The sequence below is a fragment of the Sarcophilus harrisii genome, chromosome 3, assembly GCF_902635505.1.
Source record: "Sarcophilus harrisii chromosome 3, mSarHar1.11, whole genome shotgun sequence".
NCBI lineage: Eukaryota > Metazoa > Chordata > Mammalia > Dasyuromorphia > Dasyuridae > Sarcophilus > Sarcophilus harrisii.
This window is the reverse complement of record NC_045428.1, coordinates 576823539-576843031: the sequence shown is the minus strand read 5'-3', so window position 1 is coordinate 576843031 and position 19493 is coordinate 576823539. Positions and strand designations below refer to the sequence as shown.

General features: G+C 40.3%; 1 protein-coding gene across 1 annotated transcript in view; it reads left to right on the top strand.

The window, feature by feature from the left end:
* The window catches only part of CAMTA1 (calmodulin binding transcription activator 1), a 694264-nt gene that overhangs the window by 269656 nt on the left and 405115 nt on the right, over positions 1-19493 (top strand). The window contains 1 exon segment of the mRNA XM_031961560.1: positions 8005-8076. Coding sequence (XP_031817420.1) covers positions 8005-8076 — 72 coding nt within the window.

The window sequence follows — 19493 nt, the reverse complement described above, 5'->3', positions numbered from 1 at the left end:
GAAAGGTGAGAGAGAGAAGTATTGTGGGTACAAATAAATTACATCATATTATGAAGAATTATGCATCCAAAGTACTGTTATGATAGCTATTAATAAAGACAAGTGGAAGAGATGAGCCAGAAAGGGTGATGGAGAATGAGGAGATATTCCACGGACTCGTTTGTTATTTCCATAATTTTAAGAGAGCTGGACGAAGGCCCTCAGCATGTTCCTTGGACCCCCTATAGAAGAATTGTAGGAGGATAAAAACAAGAATGACATAGGATGAGATATGTGAGTGGTAGAAGGAGTACTCAAAGAAATAAATTCTATGGAAATCGGTATACTGTATACTTCCTGCCTCTTCCATATATTGGCTATATATGAGTGACTTAATCCCTCTGCGCTCGAGGAAGCTTTTTAAGACTGTAAATTGCAAAGTGCCACCCTGCATTAGTAGAACTCATTTCTTCTTATGGGAGTTCCCTACACCAGTAAAATCACAGATCCAGCTGCTAGTTCTATATTTACTTATCTTATTAAACAGATTACACTGACCATAATTTAATCTTTTATTAATCACCCATGATCATCATAAGCATGAATTGTTATATTGGGCCATAATAGAGTAAAACTTTCCAGAGCTGCTAAAGAGGGATGGGCTGTTTTTCCTTATACTAATAGTCCTGGAATGGCCATGATTTTTTAGTTTTTTTGTCCACTTTTTATAGTTTTTCTCAGATCCCTTAAATTCCCCCTTCCTTTTTGCTTCTGTCAGCATTCCTGCTTCTTGGAAGCAAACTCATCCCCTCCTGACAGGTTGTTTCTATGCTAATGTAACCTAGGCGACTAGGTAACCAACCCTGCTGGAATTATGTTTGGTTCTTGTCCTTCATTTTTGAAGAGGATCCAAATCACATCACTATATTAGGGTCAAGGTACAGTGTGTCTGATTGTAGCTGATCAGATTAATACAAGGTTGAAAGGCTCTACCACGAGCTAGACACAAATAGTCTGTAAAGTAGATATAGGTAGTCTTTGAAAGGTTTTCTTCTGAGTCAAGTACATGACCCAGAGCAGGGTTGGCAAATAGAAACTAAATCATTAAAATAAGGATTCCCTACAGGCATCCTATTGACTTACTTTTAATGTTTAAAGTTTAAGTTTAAAATGAAATGCTATCTATGCTTTATCATATTTTTATTTTGTTTTGTTATTTGTTGTTTATTTATTTGGCTTTGTTATTTTGTTTTATTATACTTTAATCTTGTTTTGTTATTTATTTAATTTTGTTACTTTGTTTTTATCATCTATTTTGTTTGGTTTGATATTTTGTTTTATTATATTTTCACTTTGTTTTGTTATTTTGTTTCATTATATGTTAATTTTATTTTGTTGAATACTTCCCAATTCCTTTTTAATTAGTCTCACACATCACTTACAAGTATTATGGGGTTCAAGGGAACCTTGTGATTGATATCTCCACTTAAGAGTATGGGACATCTATTTGGGCTTAAATACAGGATTTTGAGTTAGAGATTTTGAATTCAAACTCTGACTTTCCTACTTCCTCTGATGGTACTCGGACAAATCACATCCATGTCTGATCCTCAATTTCCTCAATTTCGAAGTGGTGAGGGCCTTAGCCCCTATGTGGTATAAAACCCCTTTCAGCTATAAATCTATAAACTCATTTTCTTTGACCTTTGTATGCCCTTTCTGATTCTCAATTGGATTGCAGAGGGAAATTTTCAAAAAAAAGTGGTCTCTGGATCAATTAGATTTAGGACAGCAGCCTTTTATATTGTTCTTAATTACATAAATGGAACAACTAGCTAATGCAGTGAATAGAGTGCCTGGTCTGGAGTCAGAAAGACCTGAGGTGAAATATGGCCTCAGACACTTACTAGCTGTATAAACCTGGGCAAATCACTTCACTCTGTTTGCCTCATTTTCCCCATCTGTAAAAAAAAAAGTCAGCTGGAAAAAATGGCAAACTACTTCAGTTTCTCTGCTAAGAAAACCCAAATGAGGTCATGAAGAGTTGGATGAAACGACTGAACAATGACATTTCACAGTGCCTAACTGGGTCCTAGACATTTAGGCTCCAACAAATATATTTGTTTTCCTATCACCAGCATCATCAATCACAACAACGATAATATTTTAACTAATTTAGCTAACATTTATGTATTAGTTACTCTGTGCACTTTACAATTATCACCTCCCTTTATTTATCCTCACAACTACCTTAGGAGATAGGTGCTATTATTATCCCCATTTTATAGATGAGGATATTGGGGAAAACAAAAGTGAAATGATTTTCTCAGTCACACAGCTGGTGAATGCCTAAAGTCAGATCTGAACTCCTATCCCCAGATGCTCTCTCCATTGCACCACCTAGTTGTAGATTTGTATCCTCAGACCCCATTTCCAGAAAGTTACCCCTGAAGGGTATGTGGCTTGCTGAAAGTGATTTTAGAAACTGTCCAGAGCTGTAACTTTGGTGGAGCCTCTGGAGCTTTGTCCTAGGGGACCCAGTGGCACTGGACATTGACCACTGATCACCCTTAGCAAGAATAGTAAGCTAAAATAGAAAGTTGCCATCTTCCAGTGCAGATGTACGTTCCAGTTGAGTTTCTCCCCATCCAATGGTCCTTCCAATGGCAGTTTCTGGTACCATTGGAAGCTATTTGCCCCAGACATGTGGGGGTACTTTCCAGGTCCTTAGATTGTTAAGTAAAGCTCTGTAATCCGTCACTTTTGTTTTTAGCCCAGGAGAAAGAAATGGCAAGGAGGGAAGAGGGAATAGGAATCTAAACAAGATAGTTGGGAGGGGGAATCATGGCAAAAGCTTAATAAACAGTAGGAAATGAAGGATGCCAAGATTTTTCCCCCAGAATAACTTGACAAATGTCCATTTTCAACAATTTATGATTAAATTTTGCTCTAAAGGACGCTAGAAATAATGCCATTGCCAATGAGAGCATGCAAATTCCAGAAGCAAACAGCTGCTTGTGGCTGGGGGGCCCTGCATTTGGGAGAAACAAGCAAGCGTGAATCTCCTTTGGTCAGAGAGAGTAAGTTATCAAGCACCCATACGCTATATTGAAAATCCAGGAAGTCAGCAAAGAATATTGCCTTCTTAATAATAAATACATTTTGGGGGCAGGAATTGCAGGGGAATCGTTTAAATTAATTTCAGCTTTGTTTGTTTGGTTTGTACGGAGCCTCAAGTCCCAGCTGATAGCAGTCTGTAAAAGTTCTAACATATTGGAAATCTGATTTTCTTACTGCTGAAATCCCTGAGCCCAAAATGATTTCTCTTTCAACCTCGCTAATCAGACAGGCAGGGTTACAATTGACTCCTAACCAAATTCCATTTGGACTTTTTTTTTCTTTTGGTGGAGAGGAGGGAGGACATAAATAATATTTAATCAAACTTCTAAATCTAAAACCAATGGACAGTTACCTCTGGAGATTTAGGAAAGTCGAGGACAAATGCTATACAATTAAAACACCGGGAGAAAGGGGAGGGAATACAATCAGGGAAAGTACATCGGGCGTCCTATATTGCCTTGCCAATGTTACGTTATTAGAATAGTCTTACTATTAAGAGACTTGAGCTTGGAAGAAATGCATAGGAGCACTTGAAGACCTTAGTATGTCATGGAGCGGCAGTCCTATTTACAGGCAAAGCTCAAGAATGGCTAAACAATTGTCCATTTAACTAGGGGGCAGCCACAGTGCACAGAGTTCTGGGAGTTCTGGGGGGGGAGTCAGGAAGACTCATCTTCTCGAGTCTAAATGTGATCTCAGACAGCAGCTGTGTGACCTTTACCAGGTCACTTCGCCCTGTGTGCCTCAGTTTCCTCATCTGTAAAATGAGCTGGAAAAGGAAATAGCAAACCCCTCCAATATCATTCCAGGAAAACTCCAGATGGTTCACAGAGTCAGACATGATTCAAATGGCTGAACCACCGCCATAAACAAAACTCCTTTCTGAGCCCCTGATAATGCTTGACTGTGCATTTCATCCCATAATTTCTTGAGAATATATCTTCTCTCTCCCTACAAGACTATAAACTCCCTGAGGGCAGGGATTGCCTGATTTATGTCTTCCTATTCTAGACAAATCTCTCACCTTCCCCACCTACTTACAGTATCCAAGAGCACATCAGTAAGAAGTATGACTATAAATTAATGATGAAAAAAATATTTTGGAAGTGGTAAAAACTCCAGATCTGGGGTTCTTATCATAGGGTCTGTGCATTGTTTTGTTTTGTTTGCTTTTGCTATCTAGTTATCGTATGCATTTTAAAATATTATTCTGAGAAGAGATTATGGCTCACATGTGTATGTGTATGTGTGTACACACACACACACACACACACACACACACAGATTAAAAACTCCTACACTAGATAAAGGTAAGATGGTATTGAGAGAGGCAGTGTCAGATCTATGATGTCTTCACAATGGGAGGCAGAGGGAAAGCTCTCTCTGGTGAGGATCAGGAAGCTGTCTATAATAATTTATAATCTTAGGTGATTGCCCAAGGCACTGGGAGATTAGGAAGGCATATTGGAAATCAATCAGTCAACCCATTTTTAAGTGCCTATTATGTGACAGGCACTATGCTAAGTATTAGGTCTGAAATAAGAGGAACTAGGGTTGAGTCATGCTTTTCATTCACTAAATATTAACCTTGGGATAAATCCCCACTTCCCCAAGTCCTAGTTTCCTTTGCTGAAAAATGAGGCATCTGACCTCCAAGGTTCCCTCTAGTCAGAGGTAGGCAGGAGTCAGCTCCTGCCAGCTTGTGAGAGCCAGTTGTTAAATTTTCAGTTTGAACATTAACTCAGAAATTATTAAGTGCTACAAATCAGGGGTGGATTTATTATCGCAGTGATTGTCTAGTCTTTAAAAAGTGATAGAAGGGGCAGCAAGATGGCCCAGTGGACAGAGCATCTGTCCTGAAGTCAGGAGGACCTGAATTCAAATCCTGTTTCAGATACTTAACACTTCCTAGTTGTGTGACCCTGGGCAAGTCACTTAACTCCAGTTGCATCACACACACAAAAAAAGGTGATAGGAAAACTATTTATAACACAGATTTAACTTAAACATAAGTTGTGCATACAATCCACCAATCCCATCCCTGAACTGCTGTTAAACATTTATCAAATGTTTCTGGCTCTGAATCTCTGATCCCATGACTTACTCAAGGCCACACAGTCAAGATCTGTCAGACAGGACTTTATAAAACTAGTTGCAATAATAAGGAAACTATTATTAACCAAGGCTGTCCTTCAAGGTTTAAGAAGCAACACTTTTTCCCTTGCTCAAATTTCTCAAGACAGATTCAGATTCAACACTGAGTCACTAAGTATCTATGGTCAACTATTCTCTGAGGATACAAAGACAAAATGGAAAAAAAATCCCTACCTTCAAGAAGGTTTCATTTTAATGGGGAGGAGGAGGATGTGATATTTATCTAGAGAAGTATAATATAAGGTAGTATGGGCATAGGGGTAATGTGAACTCCAGACCCGATGAGATTGGAGTAGGGACTGGACCTTTGATTTCATAGGTATATGGAACTCTCTCCAATTTGAGGAAACTTCTCCCCATTCTGGGGAGTCAGTTTAAAGGGTATTAAGGGGTTATATTCTTATCCAGGGTCACACAGCCAGTAGGTATCAGAGATGGAACTTGGATTGTGTCTTCCTAGCTTTGAGAGCAGCTTTCTATGTATCACACATAGTATGGTCCTTTGGAGTAGAGAGAATTTAGACTCAAAATCCCATCCTTGACATAATCTGGGTGGCATTAGTTTAATCTCAACTTTTGGGGGCCTCAGTTTCCTAACCTGTAAAATAAGAAGAAATGGACTAGAAGATGACCCATAAGGTTCTTTCTAGCTCTGTATCCTATGGTGTGGATATCAGAGAAGTTCCCTGTTCTAGCCTAGATGCTCCAGGAAAATTGGAGAAGAGAGAAGGACACTTCTAATTAGTTAGATTTCCTAATTTCCTAATGAGGAAGATTTCCCCTAGCACTACCTGGGCTGAACCTTGGAGCACAAGAAGGAACCTAAAAGGCAAAGGTGATGAGGGACTCATTCTAGGTACAGGAGCAAAGGGAACTGTTCAAAAGCCTAGAACTGACCAGAGCTGAAAAAACAGGCTTACAACTTGGGGAGAAAAATAAACTTTGTAGTCATGTCTCATCAGTACTTCTCAGCTCACAGATATTGCTCCTCTGTCCACACCTTCCTCATGAGGTGTTTTCCAGTGCTGAGATCCTCAGACCCAACCCAGAAGGCCTTGTGGCCTGAGCTGAAACTTGCCCCCAACTACTACCTTAACACTCTAAGTGAGGTACAAACCAAGTGCTGTGGAAGTTTTGAAAGGTGGGTTTTATTTGTTTGGGAGGGAGCCCTTCCTCCAGAGCTCCCCTTAGCCTGAAGAGATGGAAGGATCCTAAAAGGCATCAGTGAGGGGGAGGTCTATTCAAACCAACATTGTTGACCTGTCTCCCAATGCCCTGTGATGGGAAATGCTTTCAGAGTGTTTAACCCACACAAGAGAAGAAGCTTTCCTGCTTCGGTGACTGTCATTAGCCATACAGACGCCTGCCAAATGACAGAGTAATGGGCTCCCATTCACTTGAGGCCTTCTAGAGGAAAGGGATTGTTTCTGTTTTCTCTTCATTGTTTCCCTAGCATCAAATCCAGTGGCTGGTGCACAGTAGGTGTTTAATAAATACTCATTTAATGGAATGAGATGGGACTGGGGGAAGGTAAAACATTCAGGCTTGTCTTGCCAAGTCAATCAGGATCTATTAGGCACCTATTATGTGCCAGGCAGGGTGCTGGCTATGCAAAGAAAGGCAAAAGACAATCCCTTCTCTGAAGGAGACATTTTAACCCTCTTCCTGTCTTGTACTTTAAAAAGAATTCACAGCTTTAGAGATGAAATGGACCTTAGTGGACTTCTAATCCAACATCATTGCCTTCAGATGGGAATACTGAGGTCCAGAAAGATTCGGTAATTTGTCTGAGGTCATACAGTTATTATATCACTGAGATAGGATTAGAACTCAGCCTTTCTGACATCAAATTCAGTGCTCTCAAAAAATACATAATATAAAAATCAATCGGTTAAACATGTAAAATGTGGGGAGAAAATGTTCCCCAATTCCTGCTTCCCCGACCCCAACAGGCCAGGACAAAAAGAATCAGTCCCAACTCAGAAGGAATCTCAGTAGCCATACAGTCCAAAGAAATGCAAATGAGAAACTTCTACAAGATACTAGGCAAGCAGACAAGTGTTCATGCCAGCCTCTCCAAGGAGTAGGAATGTATCCAATTTAACAAGACAATATCTAGGCAAAAATGGTGATTTTTCTTATCTGTCCTCATCCAGGTCAATCTGAAATTCCACCCTATTTTACCCTGTTTTCCTTCCTTTTTTCTTTTCTTTTTTTCTTCTTCAAAAATATACATATAGATACATATATCTGTATGTATATGAATATGTATTTCCATTCAATGTGTATATATTTCCAGTTGTGTTGATTTCACTCTACATTGCCTCATATATGTCTTTCTGTATTTTCTTGTATGTCTCATATTTCTTGTTTTTTACAACCCCATAAGATTCCATTACATGAATATAGCACAATTTATCAAGTCATTCTCCAATCGTTCGATGTACAGTTTGTTTCCAATTTCTTGCTTTTGGAAATCAAGCAGTTAGGAACATTTTGTACAGATAGGTCTATTTTTTTTAAATGCTGTTTTGGGGATAGAATAAAAGCTCTGGAATCTTTGGGTTGAAAAGTATGATCAGTTTTGTCTTTCTTACTGCCTATTTCTCTCCAAAATGTTTGTACCAGCCTGTAGTTCCACCGACAATGTATTAGTGTGCCTGTTTCACCACCCTGTCTTGTGAATTCCTTCATTTGTTCAATTCTCCCTTTATCTGACTGAATTATCTTTTTTTTTCCTTTCTCCCCTAGTGCTTGTACGGCTGTTATGTCCATTCCTCCATCATCCCCACCTTCCACCGGAGGTGCTACTGGCTCCTTCAGGTAGGTGGCTGGGTTTCTCCTTCTGTCTTTGGGGCTTGGAACGTGTCTGGCTTCAGGAAGCCCGTAGAGATAAAAATGGATGGGGAAGTCTGTGGAAGGGTGTCAGATGAGGCTGTTTTGACTGGCTTTGAAAGGCTGTTGGTTTTCTCTAGGTGTTATTAGCAGGATTGAGTCCAGCTTAATGTTGTTGCTGCTTTCCAAATGAATTTTCCTAGAAGAGAATGAGGGTTTTCAAATATTCCCCACAATGCATTTGGCGCTTTCCATATGCCCACCATGAGAAAAAAGGACACCACATGTCCCAGGTAATTGAAATTCCACATCAGAGGGAGAAAGCTGGCTTTTGGAACCAGCAGCCCCGTTGAACCTCATTCTCCACCTGGGAACAATTCCAGGAGGGATCTACTACCAGCTGGTCACCTGTGCGAGGCAGTTTCTATAGTTCATCTTCTCTATTGTGTGACTTAGAGAATCTTCTTGATTTGAGTGCTTCAGGTGGGACTGGGACGAAGGGCTTGGCCCACGTTGTGTCCGTACATATCCAAGATGGTTGAGGTAGACAGCTAGCCCCTGGGTATGTCTGTGTACATCCTAGATTGTTGGTGACAGAGTGCTGGCCACGAGGAGAATCCAAGTGTCTCCCTCTGGGAGCAAAAAGTCTAGGTATGGCTACAGATCCAGTATCGTTTGAAATTGCTGGGGGTGGGTGGGTGAGACTTGGCTCTGGGTATGTCTGTACATAATTCAAACAGTCTAGAATGAGGAACTCTCATGGGCTGGTGTGTACGGTTTGTAGATTGCTTGGGATGAAGAGAGAATTTGGGACAATCTACTGTCCTACTTTGAAATAAAAAGATTGGACCTGAGAGCATCTATACGTAGCCAAAATTGTTTGAAATGGGAAGCGGTGCCCAGAGCATCTGCACATGTCCTAGATTGCTTGTGGAGGTGTCTGGGTCTGGGCACGTGGCCACATTCCAGTGTGTTTGAGATGCGAGGCTGAATCCTGGGACTGTCGGTACATATTCTGGTTGAGGTGAAGAAGGGTTGGGATAGTACTTCAGGACCTTCAGTAGGACTGGATGGATCCTAGATTATTTGGGATATAACTTCTTGCTCCCTTCGTGTCGCCAGGCCAGACTCCTTCTACCTCCTTGTTCGATGAAACATCGACAGAGATGACTGTGTGTGTGCGCCAGACGACCCAGATAATGTATATATTCTTGGGTTCCTGTCATTCGTGTTGCTTTCTTTATAAAAGAGCATCCTTGGGTTTGTTTTTGCTTTTTGAGACCTCGACCTTTCACCTCTTACTCTTGACCTTTCCCCCTCCACGTTATTTAAACCTCCCTATCCATGAACTGCTGGCTTGTTTTTGTCTTGACATAGGGTCTGAACTTGTTTGGGGAGAGAGGGTCACATGTCAGGTCATCTGCCGTCTCTCTCCTAAGGCCCTCCTTGATTTACCCACCCATGAAAGCCTTCCCTATAAAATTACCTTATCTTTACTTTGTATGTGTATTTGTATTAACTTTGTATTAACTTATTAACTATTAATAATAGCTAGTATTAACTTTTATAAAATGCTTACCCATGTTATTTCATTTGATCCTTACAACGACCCTGGGAAATTGGTTCTCATTATCCCTTTTTTTTTCAGAATATAATATATTTCTATAGGTGCATGAAAGGGACCATGGAGGCTTCTTAGTCATCCCCTCCAATCACTTTACAGATAAGGAAACAGGTGTAGTTAAGTAATTTAATAATTTTTACTTACTTATGTAATTTGCTTACTTATGGCTAATAAGGTCTGAGTTGTGATTTGAACCTGTCCTCATGGCTCTAATAGTGTCAGTGACCTATTTACTAAATTATATATATACATATTTCCACCTACCTATTACTCCCCATAGACTGAAAAATCATCAAGGACAGGGGCTAATTATTTTTTTAGCTTTGTATCTCCGGTGCCTGTAACGATTTCTGGCACGTAGTAGGTGATTAATAAATGGTTGATAACCTAATTGATTCACAGTTGCCCTGGGTTGACTCACTACAGACATGGTCTCGGCCCCTTAGCAAATTCTATTGAGCTAGAATTTTTTTGGAGGGGGGGGTGGAATACATGAGAGGACCTGGACAGATGAGAAGACAAAGCCAATCAGTGCTATCCTGGGACTCAGAGATCAAACTGGAGAAATGAATTACAACAGGATAGCTCTAGAGAAGGTGTCTTGAAATAACTCCCCACAAACCAGAACCATTCTAGTGTGAAATCCAAGGCTTAGCCCAGCTTAGGGAAATGGGGGAGGGGGGAATGTGGGGCTGGGGAAGGTGGGGAGCAGATTTCAGAGCTGAGCTATTTCCAGAATTCCCAGAGATAGAACTCGGTTTCTGACGCTTAGATATAGCCATCACACAGCTTCCACACTCCATTGCCTCCACCAAGCCCCACAAAGCCTCCATCCTCCCTGGTGCTTAAAAAAAATTCCCCCAGAGTTCCTGAACATAATTGTCAGTGATTCAGCAAGTTCATTAGCTAATAATGTCTCTAACTGCCCAAAGACATGCTGATTCATAAGGATGTGGCATTTCCCCCACACCTAGGGTAATCTCTATGCTCAGTTACTTGTAGTGCTTCTCCCTCTGAAGCTGGAATAGTATTTATTACCTGATTTTCCAATTACTCATCTGATTTCCACCTGAAAAGTGCTCTGTAGGTGTGTTTTCATCAGAAAATATAGGTTTCTGGCTTGTATGGGAAGGGCTTGTTTTTTGTTTTTGTTGTTTTCTGATGCCGCAAATGGAGGGTTTGTATCTCCTTCTGGATCTGGTGTTTACAATTCCACATGTATCTGCCAAGCCCAGGACCATAGTGGTATTGAGGAGTTGTTTTACACTCTACTAGAGGAAATAAAATATAGATATAGAGAAGCTTACCAAAAATAAAAGGAAAATAGTACAAAGTAGTTTCAAGCACATGTTAACAAGAGTGATCAGGCAAGATGACATTCTCCCATCTGCCTTTCTAAGCTTAGTAACTTCCCTTCACACTTTTCCATTCCATTGAGATTGGCCCATTCCTGTATACAATATTCTGTCTCCTGCCTCAGTTCCCTTGCATAGATTGTCTCTTGTTCCCTTCTCTCCTCTGCCTCAGCAAATCCCAAACTTCTCTCAAAGTACAACTCGGGTTTTACCACCTGCATGAGACATTTTCAGATTCTCTTACTTCCCCAACAATCCAGTTATTATTATTCCTTCTTGAAAATACTTTGAATTACTATCTATCAACTACACACACACACACACACACACACACACACACACACAAACGTGCATATAGTTCAAAGTGATTTCGACTGGAAGAGTGTGACATGCAAGTAGATAAGCAAATTAAAAGTCTATATGTGTGTGTACATATGAATGCATGTATGTATTAATCTGGGGCTAGCTTGAGTCATCCTGATCTATACCTTGGCATTGGACCAGATGGCTCTGAAGGAGAAAGTGAGGGTGGTGATTTTGCACAGCCCTCCATCACTTAAATCTAATCACTTGTGTGTTATAGCCTCACCTCCCTTGGAGAATGAAGGGCAAATAACAACTACCACAATTATATATGTAGATATATATATATGTATGCATTTATATACATATATATTATATATTATTTTCAGTATATGTATATGTATTGCACATTTATTATATTATATATTATATATATGATTGGGGGAGAGGGCTGAGGCAGTTGGGGTTAAGTGACTTGCCCAGGGTCATACAGCCAGGAAGTGTTAAGTGTCTGAGACCAGATTTGAACTCAGGTCCTCCTGACTTCAGGGCTGGTGCTCTATCCACTGTACCACCTAGCTGCCCTCTTTATATGATTTTTATTATGTGTTTATATCTATCTATCCACTTTTCATTTGCTTATCTGCTTGCATGTGAAACCCTCCCAGTAGACTTTAAGCCCCTGGGGGGTAGAGACTGAATGGTACAATAGAAAGGATTTTGGATTTTACAGTCAGAGAACTTCAAGCAAATCCTAACTTTGTCATCCATTACCTTGCAGTCACTTTGGGCAAGTCTGTGATTTCTCTAGACCCTTTATGTAAATTGACAGGGTTGGAATTAATGGCCTCTTAGACCCCTACCAACTCAAAATACATGCTGGAATGATGCTATGGACTTTCTTGTTTTGGTGTTTGTCTCTCTGACTTCTAGTATTGTGCCTTGTACATAAAAGATAAAAACTAGACTTTTGATTTTACTTTAGTGTACCATGAAGACTTTCTTCTTGTGCACAGTGGATACTTGCTGAATTAAATTGAATTTCAGAGGGCTGTATGATCCTAGCTTTAGAGATAGAAAGGACCTCAGAGATCAACTCATTAGATAATGGAATTATAGGTTCATAGATCTAAAGTTAGAGGGGATCTTAGAGATCATCCAGGTCAATCCCCTCACTTTATAGATTGAACTCAATGAAATGTGGTATTGCAGAATGAATAATAGACTTCTAGTCACAAGACCAGACTTGGGCTCTATTTTAGCTAAGTTAAAATGAGAAGATTGAACTAGAGGTCTTCTTAGGTTCCTTCTAGCTGGAAATCTCAGATCCTTTATCTCATTCTGGCTCCCCTCATTTCCCATGGGTCTATTATCTCCAACCTTTCTCCTCCACTGACTCTCTTGAATCCAAATTTGACTTTTTTTTTGGTCAGGTTCCCATTTCCTTCTACACCTTGGGCAAAGACGCTTGAGATTCCTTGCTGGCATTTCCTCCTCCTTTTCCCATTACCCCCAAATTTCCTTTCCCCCCTCAAGTTTTAGCATCTTTCCACCCCTCCCCAAATCCTCAGCTTCCGATCGCCAGGCCCCACTATTTCTAGTGGCCCGCATCTTATTCCAGTTAAATTATGCTTTCTTATTCCTGCTACTCACACTCTCATGGCTTTTAATGGCTCTCCTCACTTCACTGGCTTCCTCAGGTTTCTAATTCCATCACACTTGCTTTTCTGAGATATCCTGCATCATTGTGGCATCCAAGCTGTACTGAATGAATACCTCTAACTCTCATCACTTGAGCCCACCTCACTCTTTACCCCCCTTCTTTTTTCTCAATTACCAAATATATTTTTTTCCTCCATCCTCTCCTCCTCCACACATATACAGAAAAAAGAAAAAAATGTTATAGCAAATATAAATAAAACAAAATAATAATCACAATAGTCATGCCCAAAATTATGTCTCATTCTGCATCACTTCTTTGTCAGAAGGAGGGTAGAATCGATGCTCTGGAATTATGGTTAATCATTATGCTGATCGAAGGTCCTAAGTCATTCAGATTTGGTTTTCTTTACATTATTATCATTGTATAAATTATTCTGCTGCTACTGCTCACTTCACTCTGCATCAGTTCATAGGAAGTCTTCCCAGGTTTCTTTGACATTCCCCTCCTCGTCATTTCTTAGCACAATAGTAATATATTACACCCATATGCATTTCCTTATATATGTAATTTTTTTGTTCACTCATTTCAGTCAATCAATGTCTATTATGTGCCAGACACTGTGCTAAGTCTTAAGGAAAGGTAAAAATCAGTTCTGCCCTTAAGAAATTCACAATCTAATGATCTGGGTACCTTTTTTAGTTTTCAATTTTTTGACACTACAAAAAGAGCTGCTGTAAATATTTTTATGTATGTGTGTCCCCTTTTCTCTTCCTTTGGTCTCTTTGCTGTACAGGTTATCATCATCAACATCCTCCTCTTCTTTCTCCCCCTCCTCATTATTGTTCTAGAAATGGTATGGCTAGGTCAAAGGGCATCCACAGATTAGTAACTTGGGATCCACCATTCCAAATTGCTTTCCAGGATGTGTCTTTTCCCTTCTGGTTGAATTTCTCAGCCTGAGCAAGGCGGAGAAGCAGGACGTCCCCTCTACTGCTTCTTGGATGCTCCAATTCCTCCTGCTTCAGTGATTCATAGTTCTCTGGATTTGTTCCCTACCAGCTGTCTTGGAAGGCAAAATTCCCCCAAAGGCCAGAATACAACTTCTTGTTAACTAGCATGAGATCCCTTCATTTTTCCCTAACCAGTTATGGAAGGGGAAGAGTTGTAGCTTTCCCGCTCCCACCCATCCCCAACTCTAACCAGACACATGCATACACACTCTCTCAAGGATCACTCTTTACATGAACAAACCCACCCACTCTCAGCAACTGTGGATTAGGAGACAAAAGAACCAAGGCCACAAGAAGTGGCCCATTTGCTGCACTACATGCAGAACACGAGAGGCAGTAATCAATCAATCGAGAAACATTTATTAAGCATTTTCTGTGTGCCAAACCTGAGGATGCAAAGGCAAGGAGAAAAAGTTGTGACCTCAAGGAACTCACATTCTAAGAGAGGAAATAACATATAGTTGTTTAGTTATAAACCACACATACCTAGAACAGACGTAAGAAAACCTTACACAAGAAGGAACTGGTAGAGACCTCCTGTAAAAGACGGCATTTGAGCTGATTCTCAAATGAAGCCTGAAGTTCCAAGAGGAAACAGGGAGGAGGGAAGGCATTCTGGGCATGGGGGACCGCCATGAGGTCCCGCACAGAGGATAAGAAATGGAGTGCCCTCTGCGAGAAATACCAAGTAATTCAGTCTGATTGGACCACAAAGTGTAGGAAGAGGAGCAAAATGTAAGAATACTGGAATAATAGGAAGAGAACAGATTGCAAAGGGCTTTATATGCCAAACAAATGATTTTATATTTATTCTTAGAGGCAATAGGGAGCCATTGGAGTTTATCGAACAGGACAATGACATAAGCAAATCTGTGCTTTAGGGAAAATCACTGCATCTGTGTAGAGAGGATGGATTGCAGTGGGGAGAGACTTGAGGCAAGGAGACCAGTTGGGGGCTATTGACATATTTGGAGAATAGTGTGATTCAGAGGATCTAGACTAGGGTGGCACTGTGTGGGTGTAGAAGGTGGAAAGTATATGAGAGATGTGGAAATAGAAATGATGAGGCTTGGCAATTAACTGGCGAGGAGATGAATGTTACATCAAGGTTGTGAAACTGAGTTACAAGGAGGAAGATGGTGTTATCTACAGTAATTGGGATTTTTTAGAAAAAGGAGTAGATTTGGGGTGAAAGATAATGAATTCAATTTTGGAAAAGAAAGGAAGGCAAGAAAAAAGGAAGAAGGGAGGTAGGAAGGGAGGGAGGGAGAAAAGAAAAAAGGAATGAAAGAAGGAACAAAGAAACAAAGGAAGGAAAGAAGGAAGGAAGGAACAAAGGGAAGAAGGAACAAAAGAAGGAAGGAAAGGAAAGGAGAGGAGAGGAGAGGAGAAAGGAAAGAGGGAGGGAGGAATGTGATGAAGTTTACCAAGGGAGATAGTATAGAGAAAAAATATAAGTTGTCCCAAGATCCTTGGGGGTACCTACAGATAGTGTGTATGGCATGGATAAAGTTTGGGCAAAGAAGGGTAAAAAGGAGTGGTTAGATAAGTAGAAAGAACCATTACTCTTTTACTGCAGAAGAAAACAATGCCATGAAAACCTATACAAAAGAAAGCTTCCAGGATAAGAGGATCAAATGCTCCTGTTTGTTAATGGGCTAATTATTGCCTATAAATAATGACCCCATGGTCAAGTTCATTTCTAGGATACTAAATAGCCGTGAGATGATAGCCATAATAGAAATGGTCAGGCATTTGTCTTTGACCCCTCAGATTATGAAAAGGCTGCCTAATAAATGATAATTCATTTGGAGGAAAAATGAAAAAATGATAACCTCAATGATATTTGAGCATGATACACTTCTCACATTCAAACTGAATTTCTTAAAAATTCCCAGAGGGCTTCAGGGGCATAAATAACTGGCATAAAGACACATGAGCCAGAATTCCAGTCATTCTTCCTGGTCCATTCAACTTAATTAAATTCAATTCATTACAAGTGATAGTGTGGGGTCATGCAAAGGGTGTCAGGGTAAGATATAAATCACTTGTATTTAGCTCTGCCCTTCATAATTACTACTTTTATGATGTTGGGCAACCATCACCACCACCACCATTATCACCTTCTTCTTCTTCTTCTTCTTCTTCTTCTTCTTCTTTTTCTTCCTCTTCTTCTTCTTCTTCTTCTTCTTCTTCTTCTTCTTCTTCTTCTTCCTCTTTTCTTCTTCTTCTTTTCTTTTCTTTTTTCTTTTTTCTTCTTCTTCTTTTCTTTTCTTCTTCTTCTTCTTTCTTCTTCTTCTTCTTCTTCTTCTTCTTTCTTCCTCCTCCTTTCTTTTCTTCTTCTTCCTTTTCTTCTTCTTCTTCTTCTTTCTTCTTCTTTTCTTCTTCTTCTTCTTCTTCTCCTCCTCCTCCTTTTCTTCTTCCTCTTCTTCTTCTTCTTTTCTTTCTTTCCTCCTCCTCTTTCTCTTTCTTCTTCTTCTTCTTCTTCTTCTTCTTCTTCTTCTTCTTCTTCTTCTTCTTCTTCTTCCTCCTCCTCCTCCCTTTCTTCTTCCTCTTCTTCTTCTTCTTCTTCTTCTTCTTCTTCTTCTTCTTCTTCTTTTCTCTCCTCCTCCCTTTCTTCTTCTTCTTCTTCTTCTTCCTCTCCCTCCTCCTCCTTTTCTTCTTCTTCTTCTTCTTCCTCTCCCTCCTCCTCCTTTTCTTCTTCTTCTTCTTCTTCTTCTTCTTCTTCATCTTCTTCTTCTTCTTCTTCTTCTTCTTCATCTTCTTCTTCTTCTTCTTCTTCTTCTTCTTCTCCTCCTCCTCCTCCTCCTCCTCCTCCTCCTCCTCCTCCTCCTCCTCCTCCTCCTCCTCGTCCTCCTCCTCCTTCTCCTCCTTGTCCTCCTCCTCCTTCTCCTCCTTCTCCTCGTCCTCCTCCTCCTTCTCCTCCCCCTCTCCTCCTCCTCCTCCTCCTCTTCCTCCTTCTCCTCCTTCTTCTGGGAGGATGAATGTTAAACCTGGGAGATGAATATTAAGCCAACCATCTTTGGGTTTCATGCTCCTTCTGTATAAAGATTTGGGGCATTTGGTCTACACAGACAGTCCTTAAGACTCCCTCCAGTGCTTAATCAATGATTCAATAATCACTGTGAAGATTTTCATTCTTCTGAATAAGCATTTCTTTAGCATTTATTATTTGTTCCAGGTACTGGGACTGTCCAAGGTACTGAGCATGCAAAGACAAAGCAGCCTTTGTTCTCCAGAAGTTTACATTCTATTAAACCAGAAAGTGTTTATTAAGCAGCAGAATATAAATGCATTGAGGGAAGAAATATTTCATTTAACTCCCTGTGTCTCCTAGAACCTAAAATAATGCTTGGAAAACAATAGGCACTTAATAAATGCTTGTTGATTGCTTGATTGAGGAAGATGACCTCTAGGAATCCTAGTGATTTGCAGGAGAACCAAAGATTCTGGATACTTTCACCTTCCGGGCCCCAGGCCAAGGAGTGATACTTAGATATTACAGCATCTGGGACTTAGCTTATCTGAATCCTGAAATAACAGATGGCATGTTGGAAAGAGCCCTGGATTTGGTGTCAAGACAGCTTACGTTCTTGTCTCTCTTCTGTGAGCTCTTTGGTTCTGAGCAGAGTACTTCACCCTTTCCTGAGCCTCAGTTTTCTCAGCATTAAAATGAGGGAGGGGAGATTAGCCTAGATAACTTCTGAGATTTCTTCCAGCTCTAATTCTTTATGATCACTGGAAAGCCACAGGGCTAAGGGTTCTGGGTGGAAAATAAGGCTGAGTTTATTTGATACATAAAGTTTCAAAGTCATGTTGTTCTCAGTGGAGGGCACTGCCATGCTCTCTCCCTGCTGCTGATAAATATTTTATTAAGATATGCACATAGTAGAGAATTAGAAACCAAAAAGTTTTCCCCTGAACAGAGGGGGTGGGAGCTGGTGTGGCCAAGGGGGCAACAGTTACTCCTTTGCTCTTGCCAAGAGCCACATAGGAACCTTCCAGTGGATCATTTAAAGTTGGGAAAGCTGCCCAGATCATAGGATGTGAAACTAAGAGTGATTTCAGAGACCCAATATTCCAATGTCTTCATTTTACAAATGAGGAAACTGAGACCCAGATAAGGAAGTAACTTGCTCAATACAAATTCATTTTATAAATGAGGAAACTGAGGGCCAGAGAGGGATGTGACTTGTCTAAGCTCATACAAATTCCAGGACTGGGATTTTAGGACAAGTCTTCTCTCTCCAAAACCAGTGACCTTTCTATTTGACCTCTGGGGTCTTTCCTGAGAATATACAAGTGACATATTGGTTAGGGTGATGCGGTTGCCATCAGGAGGACCTACTTTTAAGTATGCCTCTGACAATTTTTAGATGTGTGACCATGAGTAAGTCATCTTATCTCTCTGAATCTGAAGAATCTATTTTTTTTAATGAGTGGCAATGAAGCTTGGAGTCCCTGCCTCTCAAGGTTGTTGGAGGCTCAACTGAGATAATGGATATAAAGGAAATGACAAACTTTGAAGTATTATGTAAATGCCAGGACTTGATTAAGTACTATATTTATGATTTTCATTATTATTAGGATCCTCTTGACCAAGTCCCATGGAACAGAACATTGAGTTGCTGGTGTTTGAGTGTGTTTGTAGCTCTCTCTAAAGACCAGGTGTCTGGAGCAGTATCTGAGGCGATCACTACTTTTCCTGGTCTCCCAGTATAGACACATTACTTGGATACCTGGCTTCACCTGGAGATTTGCCCACCTGGCTTTTTAGAAGACTTCCATTACTCCATCATGTGCACATGGAGACAGATCCCTTTTCTTACATGAATCCTGAAATATCTCAGACCCCTTCTAGAGTGTTGAGTTTAATTCTGGACTTTAATTCTGGGCTCCATGTTTTAAGAAAGATGTTGACAAACTAGAACCTAGAGGTCATAGTCCAACCCCTTGTTTTAGAGAAGGAGAATCATGGGATTTGAAGTACTTTGTTGAAAGTCACATGTAGGACCAGGAAATGTAAAGGATCTCTGAAGTATTCTAGTGCAATTCCATTGAATTATAATCATGGTAATACCACAGCATTTCAAAAATAATATATTGATCCTCTCAACAACCCTTGGAGGTACATGTTCTTCTTATCTAATTTTACAGATGAGGAAACTGAGTCTAAGAGAGTTTATAAAGATTTACTAGAGATAGAAAGACAATAAGTATATCAGGCAGGATTCAAATAGAAGTTTTTCTGATTCCAAACTCAGGACTCTATCCATAAGTTCCCCTGGCTGTCTATGTCTTCCCCCTATTGCATATGGGGGGCAGGGAAGTCCAGAGGGTTGAAATAACTTGTCTGAGAGGCAACTGATGGCCTAGTGGATAGAACATTGGGCATGGAATCAGGATAGATTTGAATTCAAATCTGGCTTCGGATGCTTGCTACCTGTAGA